The sequence below is a fragment of the Falco naumanni genome, chromosome 4 (assembly GCF_017639655.2).
Source record: "Falco naumanni isolate bFalNau1 chromosome 4, bFalNau1.pat, whole genome shotgun sequence".
Taxonomy (NCBI): domain Eukaryota; kingdom Metazoa; phylum Chordata; class Aves; order Falconiformes; family Falconidae; genus Falco; species Falco naumanni.
Genome location: NC_054057.1, coordinates 16,115,589 through 16,126,647, shown reverse-complemented (window position 1 = coordinate 16,126,647; position 11,059 = coordinate 16,115,589). Strand labels below are relative to the sequence as shown.

General features: G+C 35.9%; 1 protein-coding gene across 2 annotated transcripts in view; it reads right to left on the bottom strand.

Moving 5' to 3' along the window:
- Positions 1-215: 215 nt before the first annotated feature.
- KIF15 (kinesin family member 15) overlaps positions 216-11,059 on the bottom strand; it is a 39,572-nt gene continuing 28,728 nt past the window's right edge. Inside the window, exons 27-35 of one of the 2 annotated variants that reach the window (XM_040589723.1) lie at positions 10,023-10,169; positions 8,931-9,035; positions 8,475-8,639; positions 7,922-8,028; positions 4,680-4,752; positions 4,087-4,124; positions 2,314-2,479; positions 1,730-1,861; positions 216-1,444 (exon numbers count right to left, since the gene is read on the bottom strand). In XM_040589723.1, coding sequence (XP_040445657.1) covers positions 1,382-1,444; positions 1,730-1,861; positions 2,314-2,479; positions 4,087-4,124; positions 4,680-4,752; positions 7,922-8,028; positions 8,475-8,639; positions 8,931-9,035; positions 10,023-10,169 — 996 coding nt within the window. In that variant the 3' untranslated portion in view covers positions 216-1,381. Of the gene's footprint in view, positions 1,445-1,729; positions 1,862-2,313; positions 2,480-4,086; positions 4,125-4,679; positions 4,789-7,921; positions 8,029-8,474; positions 8,640-8,930; positions 9,036-10,022; positions 10,170-11,059 lie in introns of those variants that run through there. The other variant, XM_040589724.1, reaches the window with a different exon arrangement.

Genomic DNA, 11,059 nt, shown 5'->3' with positions numbered 1-11,059 from the left:
GGGAGCGGCAGGCGCCCGCCCGCACCGAAACGGGCACAGGGCCGGCAGGGGGCCCGCGCGCGTGTGTAAACCCGCACCGCGGCGGCGACGAACAGCACGCAGGGGACAACAGATCGGGGGTCCGAGGCAAGCTCCTCCCCCTCTGAAGCGACGTTACAAACAGTAGTAGAGACCTCAGCTCTTAGCGCGCTTATCTACAGAAAAAACAACACCTCTCCAGTTCAAGGCCAGTTTTTCACTTCGATACTTCACATTAAAGTTCAATTGGAAACTTATCTGCAGGATTAGGCAACTTGAAAAATCCATAGATAAGCTAGGGGAAATTCCTCTTCCCCTCAGCCAAATGCAGGAACTCACCAGGTGTTCTGCTCTTTGCTTGACACATCTTTATCTTCCTTCCCTTTTGCCCCATCCCTTGTAGGCAAAAACAGTACTGTATCAAGTAGCCATAAATGGAATGATAGGATTACAGACAGTAAAAAGAAAAAAAAAAAAGCAGCTAGACACACAACTATTTGATACTGGTACATAAAACTTTTGCTAGCAGAACACAAAACATTAAGTTCTTTTCCAATAAATGTTATATGCAATTACATGAATTTATGTTATACACCTAAACATTCTGCATATTTTCAGATCTAGTTCCTTAACATTTTTAACTTGTTTGATAAGAAACTGGTTGCAAAATACTTAGAATTTCCTACAGTTCTAATATAGAAAATTTCTATAGGTTTATATTGGAGGAAAAAAGGTTTAAAAAGCATTTTTATTTTAAATAGAGAAAGAAAAGAATGTAAAGCCAAAAGATGTTTATAGTACTATTTACAAGTCTATTACTAAATTCACATTCATGCTTTATTGACCAAAACTTCAATATGAAATTATATTTAAGTAACCCAGTAAAAACACCCTATGTTTAGCAAAAAAACCTCACAAAACCCAAACCAAAGTAAAGCCTACAAAAAATTTCTATTTTTAAAAGTTCTACTCTGATGGAAAACATAGCATTTCATAAAAGGTAGGAACCTGAATAAAAGCAGAATGGAAAACAAAGATTCAGGTGTGTTCGCAGGGAGAAAGCTTTTTCTTGGCAAGGTATGAAAGTTTCAAGGAAGTATCTTCTAGTACCTATACAAAAAACTATACAAAAAATAAGTTTTTCAAAAAATTATATAGGAAGGTGTTAATGTGTCACTGAAAGTTACCCACGTAGCTGGAATGAAATTTTTCATTAAGAGTTATTACTAGCAAAAAATCCAGGAACTAAAATACTTGATTATTCTGGGACCACAGCCAAAGTCAGCTGGCTTTTGCTTATTCTGTAGACTTATAAAATATGGCTCTGCAGTTTTGTTTGTGTCATTATAGCTGATCATGATGTCTACATTTCACACTTTTTTGATTCTTTCAAAAAAGCATTTTCAACTCGAAGTTTTTCAGTCTCCTGTAAAACAGAGAACATGGGTGTATTAAGGAAGTGATACTAACGTCTTTCATATTTCTAAATAAGTGGTATCTACGCTTGTCAAGTGTTTTATACACTGTGGACTTAAGTTAAATGGGGTGATCCTTGTCTGGGGCCTGTGAGGAGACAGACCAGCCATGACCTACACAGCTGCATAAAATCAGGAGGCCCAACAGAAGAGCAAGAATTTTAGTTTTCATGCTCAAAGTTTAGCTCTCTTCTATGTCAGGCCATACTTGACCTGTATTCTACTCTGCCACTTACCTCAGTAAGTTTAGCGTAATCTTTCTTCAGTTTCACAAGATAATGAATCTTCTGGTTTAGGTTTTGATGACCAAGTAATTTCCCGTTCTCCTCAGCAAGAGAGTCAACTTGCTTCCTCAGCAAGTCCATTTCCTGTAATTAATAAATACAGTGTGTACCTCTTAACTGTAGCCTCTCCTCTTTTCAGAGGAAACAGCTTCTTTAGTACTATGAGCATGCTTTAAATTTGTTGTAACACATGATGCAAGAATCAGTTCATTCAGTAACACATGATGCAAGAACTGGTTCATTCAGGGAATAGGTATTTGTCTTAGATCTCCTTCGGTACATCAGCTCCCTTCTGGGGGGAGGGCACCATTTGATTTGTATTATGAATTGCAACAGTGATTTCCATACCAAGAGTTCCACTAATGCAGGAAACAGCATTACAAATACAACTAAACTGCAAGACTAAACATTTTCAGAGAGAGTCTTTGATTGCTAATTAATTCAGAATATTGTCCAATTAGCAACAGCTCTACCTCTGCTAATCTGTAGATATAGTAAGATTCTACTATAAAGACAAAAAATTATACATATATAACCTTTTCAGTTCTGTCTCTTTCTTCATACATTTCCTCCAGTTTTGATCTAATTTCTTCTTTTTCATGAAATGCTTTGAGCTCCAAGGCTCTTGTTCGTTCCATCTCCAGAGTAATTTCAAGACAAGTATTCTCTTTGATTTTGAGCATATTTTTGGTCTCTTCTAATCTGCCAATATAAAAGAATCATAAAATATTAAAAAACAACATAAGAGGCATACAACTGAATTACTAAGCAAGTCTTGGACATGGAGGCAGACTCCTTTGAAAGTATCCCTTTGAGACTATGTATTTTCCCTAGAACTCAGTGCTAAGAGGAGGAAAAATTCCATTCTGCTTCACAGCCCTTGTGTTTGCAAACTAACTAGGCAGTGTTCTAGAGTTGCTTTTCTTTTGGGGAAGTACGCTGTTCCCAATCCTCATGAAAGAGAATAGAAGCTTCACCTACAAGAACACTTACAAGTAATTCATATCTAAGGCACATACATTTGTCAGATGAACTCTGCTGCTCTTCAAGTTTCCCCTAAACTGCTTGTTTGGCTTTTCCCCCCCAATAGCCTTGTTGCTCAGAAACATCTCTGAGCAGCTTGGAGATGGTCTGAGCTCATTTGGTGTGGTAACAGAAGGACTACCTCTTCAGACAGAATTAAAACATTTTCAGCAGATGAGACATCTATCAGGCTCACAGAATATTAAACCATGCCATCAAACTTAGCAGGCCTGTCTATTGATTATATGAACTTTAGTTATTTTGCATGTCTATTCAAATATTGTATAAATTAAAATACTCCTTGTCATCAGTTTTGTTTCACTGAAGCCTGGTGTTTAAGACCTACTATATGAAAACAGTATTCATTTGCTGCATTTGTCAAGACATTTTCTTGATGACAAAAGAATCTTTTTCTTTGTACATTATTTATTTGTATGAGACCTTGTAGCACTTCTAAAGCGTATTTCAGAGACCAGACAGGTATGAAAAACCAATGCATCAAATAGCAAGATAACCCCTAATCAGGACTGGGGTTTCTGGAAATCTTAATATAAATTACTTTTGAAATGACTGAGTGCATAAAAACTATTTTCATCCTTATTTACATATATTAGATAACTCAAATACTGGGAGATTCAGCCACTATGAACTCTGAAGCAAAGCAGTACAGATTAGGAAAAGAATAGCAGGAGCAGCATCTTCAAACTAATTTTTATCTACTAATTCAGTGTTTTATTTCTTTATTACTATCCATCCAAGGTGCAGAACACTTGAATTTTGAGGACCACTTGCACAATAGTGCAAACACAATCTAGGAATCCTCTAATAATAAACAGTTTTCATTATTCAAGCAGAAGCACAAAAATTTAAGATAGCATAAAGCAAGCAAAGAATGAGATTGAAATACTGATAATTTTTTAATTAATATTGTAAATATTTTATAACTTTAAACAATTTAATTTGAAAAGGAACATGCTTAGAATTCATTGCATAGAAAAGAACTCAAATCCAAAATGTACCTTCAATTTAAGTTTTTCTATGGTACCACCTATTTCAGAGTATTGTCCTGATACAATGCTGCCCTTTTAGAAAATGTAGTAATAGGTGCTACTACCACCTACTGATGAGAAAGAGTAAGAACTCAATGTGTCTTGCAGAAGTGTAAATATTTCCAGATTAAAACTTTTATACTTTCAGATCTTGGGCTTCTATTGCTCAAGTATGCCTTTCTGGTATTAATGAGTTTAATACAAATCTCCAGTTCAATGAACAATATTTAAACTTACTCTGCTTTGATTTTCAGCATCTCCTCCAATGCTTTATTCTGTAAGAGTTAAAAAAAAATGTCTTAATGTTTAATATATTGTATACATCTAAAATTACGGGTACTTAACTGATACTATGTATCTCATTCCAGATCCTACCAAAACCATCCTACTGCCTAGTAACTCGCATCTCTAATGTTCCCTATAAGGGCATCTCTTTGCTATATGCATGTATTTCCAATTTCATGCCCACACAAGGGACCCACAGCTGCCCATTCATGCACAGCACAGCTCTAAGAGGGGATTCTTTTGTCTGGGAGATTCATGGCAACCTCCACTGCAACATTAACTTGCCTTTGGCAGAGCAGTGACACAAACCTCACTTTCCAGCTCTGTGGAGAACAGTCTGATTTAGTGATTTGAATCTGGTTTTGCTTATTGTGCAATCTGACACCCAGTTTATTGGTGTTAGAGATGGAAACCTTGTAAGTATCAGGCTGCATCTGTTAGAATTCACTAGAAGTCAGCGTTTGTTTCACTGCCATGAAATAGCAGAGAACATGTTAATAGTTCACAGCAGGGAGATAGCAACTGACATGAGAAGGGTAATATACCTTGGCAAGTCGTTCTTGAGCAATCTCCTCCTCTTTCTCTTTAAGGGACTGAACGTCAGGATGTTTCTGATCACTAGGAAATCCAAGAATGAGGAAAGCTTCTCACAAACTGAGGAAACCAGTTGTAAAAACATCTTATCCAGATTAAGCCAGTAAATGTATGTAGCTATCTTGACACATGTTCGTACTCTGAATACTGAACATCATGAAACAACTCTAGAAGGGTTGAAATGTTTATATTCCAAGAACACCAAGTTTTCCTTTGTTCAGCTATAGAGAAATGATGTTTTAATGAAAACAATTAAAAATGCAATAACTATGCAACTGTATGGTAGACAGCTTTGTGACCGAGATAAATGTTTTATTAATTCATGATGTTTGTTGTGCATGTAGACTGTCAAAAGCAACTCCCTCCTACAAAATCATTGCTCAGTGGTCTTGCCAAGTTGAGAAGGTAAAAGGTTGGAAACTTTTAGTTTTGTTAGTTTTTAATAAACTTGACATTGACTAGAAGCAAACACCATAAGATTAAAATAACCCCCAAATCAACACACCATTGGATCCAACTCATTCCTGTCATGTGCCATAAGGGAAGAACTTCATTCATTAACAGTTTTTGCAATTTGATGGAAATTTTTGCAAAAAAATTTGCAAAAATTGCAAAAAAAGATCAGTGTTTTCAGCAACTCAAAATCTTTGTCAACACACAAAAAATAAAATTACCCTAGCTAGGTATCTGGTATGAATAGCCTCAGCCTGAAAGAGTAATGTGTATATGTGCAGGTGGGTTTTTGTTAATGTTAATTAAGTGCCAGCTTAAAAAGTCTAACAACTTCTGAGAACCAAGATAAAAATAATGTATTTTCCTTGTTAAATTTTGGTACCACCCACTTCCAAAAGCCACCCAAATCCATCTAGCTTTTAAGTTGTTGGACAAACTGCAACACACTGTTTTACTTATTCTCAGTAAATACTTACATGAACTCTGAAACCTCCAGGTTTAGAATCATTGGTTATGCTTGAGCCTTTCAAATTCTAGTACTGGTCAGCCTATACACTAGCTCCAAAGCAGTGAACTAAGCCTGCTCCAGCTTAGCGTTACAGAGGTGAAGGCTGACCTTTCCTGTACAGCTTGCTCTTCGCAGCCCCAACGCTCAATAGTAAGAGAGCAGGCACTTGGTCTCATTTTGTATTCTCAAACATTCTCCAATGCAGTCCGTAGTCTGTCACATCTCATTACCTTATCACACGTGACACCAGTGACCAAGTCATCTCACTCTCTAGCACTGGGCCACACAAAAGATAATTACTACCTGATGCTGCTGTCATCTGCTCCCATAATGTACGAGGCAAATGTCTCCTGTGAATATTGCCACCTGAGATATTTAAACCTGATTTTTTAGAGAGCATGCAATACAGTATTAGCCTTCCGTCTATTCAAACCAGAACTCCTATCAACAGCAGCCAAGAATTGTTAATGCATATCCAAATTATATCCCAAGGTTCCGAGCTGGGAATACAAGTAAGGAACATAAAAGTAATGCTTTTCTGTGAAAACCTGGATCCAAGTAACCTAGTCCATTAACTGCATGAAAAACAGACACAAAATACAGTTTCCCATGGCAAGGTAACCACTTCTTCTGTGATTCCCATTTCCAATTGACAACACAATTGAAAAAACGTCTGTTGCAAACTAAGCAGAAGGCCCTAGAGACAATATCATCATTCAATACGCCATCTGATCTGCCCACCTTGTGCACAGAATGTTTTGCACAATGAATCCCTTCATAATTGAAGATTACCATATAATACGTATGAATGCAAGGACAAATTAGAGTTGCATTGATACCTGCAATTACAGCATCTTCTAATCAGAATACTTAATTTTGCAAATTTAATAGTGGTCTTTTATGTTAAATCTTACCAGAAAGTCAGTTTTAAAACTGACAATGCTGATACTTCTTGAATAGAGATTAAAGTTTTGGAAAATATTTCTTTATACATTTAACAGGCAAAAAACCATTATACTCCTGTTATCTCAAACTGGGTTTGAGCATAATCAGCAAGAGCTGATCCGCACACAGAGTCAAGATACTTGTTTATTGAATGTCTGTGCATTGATGGGTGCTAGGCGGTAACCCACAAAGCTAGCACACCTTTTAACACATAGTAAAACTTTTTATATACTTTGGACAACTGTTTACAATTGTGTTTAGTCACTTAATTTTCATTTGTTCTTACAAGCCTTGTCTCCGTTTAAGGGTACAGTTTTTTTCACCAGGTATGTTCTGCGGGGAAGGGGGCTTGCTTTGCTAGAGGGTGGATCTTTTAGTATGGTAATTATTAGGGCATTTCACACATAGTTCCATAATTTTATGTTTAGTCTTATTAACCATTTTTTTTTCCTCTTGAGCTCATCTTGTGTCCCAGCTTGACATATTTATGGTGTCTATTCCTTATCCCAAGGCCACGTTTTGTTAACTGTTTGTAAGGATCAACTAACATCCTGTTCTTCAATTTTCTTGTTTTTCCACTATAGATATTTACATATTTCCCCCCCTCTTTTTCTTTAAAGTAATTCTTTTATCACTCCTACCTACCATTAAGTTAGTTTACTAAATTGCTCCTTAAAAATTGTCATTAAATATCAACAGATATATTTGCTGCCAGTTAAGATTCCTTTTCACAAGATTTAAACCAGCAGATTATTTAATTCTTTACAAAATCAAAACCAAAGGAAAAAAAACAAAACAAAAAAGGTAAGCCACAAAAACCTGGCCAAACCAAAGATTTACAGACTACAGTTTGAACCAAATTTCAGGATATCTTGTCTGAGGTATATAGCAGCGTACCATCTTTTCAGAGGAAGTTCATTCCTTATTCTCAAAAACACAAGATTGATAACTGATTCAATTTATTTCTATGTTAAACCTTGTGTTTAATTAATTTGGATATTTCCTGTCTACTGAATCCATAAATGCAGAAGTGATATGGTTATATTACACAGAAATAGCTGTGCATGTAATGATTTTGCATTCTATTTCCTTTATAAAACTTTGTTCTATTTAAGAATTTGTGATTTAAAGGCAATGAAGTTTACAAGCCAGTAAATAATTTTCATAGAAAAGGCTGAGTCAATCTCTAATTATATGAGCAATACATAAGATTGTATTTAAAACACCCGTAAATTGATCTTACTCAATTGCTTCATGTTAAGACAGGTTCTTCTTATTTTACTTTACCTGTTCTTGCTTAGTCTCTGAACTTCTACAAGGCTCTGTAAATTCCTGTTGTTCTCCACCAATATCTGCATTTCCAGACGCAAGTTTTCCAACTCATTTAATTGTTCCTAAGCAAGGGAAATTTGAAACATTTTATTTGAAGACCAAATTGCAATTCCTGTTTTCATTTCCACTTGAACATGGTTTTGAGTAAAATAGAAGACAAAACTATATCAGAAAACAAGCACAGTTCTCTGGCAAAGATCTGCATTACCTTTTCCTTTACAGTTTCATTACAAACTTGATTTACAGTAAGGCAGAACAGTTTCATCAGCAAAAACGATGTTACCATTTGTATTCATGAACATGAAAGAACTCAGTCCTTGGAAAAATGAGATACATGGATATCTCAAGCAAGTTGTCACCATTTGTTACCAGCCTAGGTAAAGAGAAGACCAAGAACTGCTTTCCTGCTTTAATGGACAGACTACTAAGCTAAGCTCAAAAAATCTGAATTCTGTATTCAGTCTTATTTTAAGCTTACAATTTGCCTGTAGGGATTAACTCATAGTACCTTCAGTCTTAGGATTTCATCATTTTTAGCTCTTCGTTCTTCATTCAGTTCATGTACAAGGTGCTCCAGATTTATTGCAGAAGCCCTCCGATCAGCTATTTCTTGCTCATGAGTTTCCAAGAGCTTTGCCAAATTCACATCAAAACCAGGGGGAGTTCTTGGACACTGGCAAGTTAAAAGAAACAAATCCCACAAACTATTAGTGAAGACTGTTTCCCCTATGTATTGGTTATATGCTTTAATACTTAATTGAATACATATGTTAATAAATTTCTGGCAGAAAAATCATCAATGCTACATTTAATTTACAAACAACGTGACTGGGATTTGACCATTCTCAATACATTGCCGTTTCTGGTCCCAGCCTGAAGCCAGGCTGTGAAGTTTACTAATCCTTTTCAATTAGTTTTAACAGTCTTTACAATGGAAATGTTTCTCAAACACCAGATACCATACCTGAGGAAATGTTACTGAAGATGAGTCTACAAGGCAATCTATTTGCTTCATTTTTATTCCATATTCATTCTTCCTCTTCTCCAGTTCTTCTGTCATTTTGTCCAACTATTAAAATCCCCAATTAGAATTAAATTAGCTTGTAATATACACAAAACAGAAATCTGGCTGCTGCTTTCTTTACTATTTTGAGCAAGCTTAAGTACACCACAAGTTATTTGAGTTTACCTTAGACTTCCTGTTCATAACTTTTTTCTGTATTTCCCTAATAACAGCTAATCATTCAATAGTTGCATGTAACAAGCATTTTTTGAAAGTGTATATACACCATATGCTGTATATGGCGTAGTTAATCTGAATTTTGTTCCTCTTTGTTAGTATTTGATTTTTCTGCCTTGCTAAGACAATCTACCTTTCAAAGGCCTTGCTAGCACAGAAAAAATATTGCCAACTTTGTTGGCAAACATTACTGGTCAAAACATGATTTGATACAAAGATTTTACTGGTATAGATCTAATCAGTTTCCTCAAAGAGAATGTGCTAACATGACAAAAGAACTTTTCATTCTGAAATAACTTACCCTTACTAGAGTTTTTGCCAACACAAGCATATTACTTAGCACTAACAGTTGTGACACCTAAACCTTTGTCAGAATTTTAGGTCTAACATAGCTATTTGGTCTGCAAAAGCTCCAAATCACTCTCAGGCTGCATAATTTATAGAGCTCAGTAGTTATCACCATTACAATGATATTGTTTATGGTCAAGTCTTAAGCAGAGGGAAAGGTAATCCCCAAGGTTACACTGCTTATAACCTCAGGCTGCTCTGTCATCATAGGTACTGAAAATTTTACTCTGCTTTCAGAGTAAACACTTTCATGATCTCTAGACACCATTTCCAAAGCATTTAAAAGTTATCTAGCCTTTTTTCAGAAGCTTTTGAACTACTACTTGGCTTTTACAGAAAGAAGCACTACTCTTCACCAAGAGTACTGCGTACAAGATGCTCTAGTGTTACAAAACCTTTTCCAGAAGTTACAATTAATCACAACTCCTTCCCAAGGAGTTTCTTATCAGAAGAATTTCTGTATTTTACCTGTTCCTTGAGTTCCTGGATTAGAGTGTCTTTCTTTGTTATGTCTTCCTGCGCACACTGAAGCAATGAATCATGTTTCTTCGAGGCCTCTGTCAGTCTTGCCAGCTGATCAGTGGTATGATGCAAGTCTTCACACAGAAGGTCTCTCTAGTTTAAGTCATTGGATGAGTAAAGAAGGGTTAAAGTTATTACTCTAAAGCAGTTGTTTCAAGATGTTTTGTCATTGTTGCCAAGACTGTTAACAGCTACAAGTATCTCCCTTTTTCCTCTACCTTTTCACCATGAATTGTAGCACTGATCTATAAATTTCTTATTTTAGCATGTTTTCCACAATCATTGTCTCGACTGCAGAACAAAAATGAGGACTTTCCCACAAATATCTCCCAAATACTTGTGGGATACTTGGAAATCAACCACTGTTTTGAAGTACAACATATACTTAAAAAGAGATACAATTCTTTAAATAAGAAACCAGAAAAGAATGTATAGATTTTAATCCATGCAGAGTTACTGATTAGTTTTTTTCGTGCACCGCTATTCTTTAGATACCTCTGGATTTATTCTAGGATCTAGACTCCCACCCTATCTGATAGATGGGATAACATACCTACACAAGGTGTGTTAACCTAGGAGGAGAGAGACGGTACTTAGTATTTTAAGTGCCACCTTGGATTAGTTGTTCTTGTCCAGTCAAGAAAGCATGAAGGAAATTAATAAGTCATGTAAAAAGCTGAAGAGGAGAAACCCTGATTTTATCAGGAGTCAGATACATCCAAGGAGAACACTATAGTAAGAATTGGTACTTCAGTTTAAAAAAAAGTAAATCAAAGTGATTCATTTGGCAGGTGACTCAGTTTTGGGTTCCAGAACGTGAAATTTAGAGATGATTATTAATGAAGACAGTCTGTTTACTAGACATAGTGGAAATTATTTAAGGATGGGTTTTGAGAAGCAAGCACTACTCTGGAAGACTTCATTGGTGCTATATGATTGGACTAAGGATATCTAATATGACAAGTGAACATGTAGAAATTATT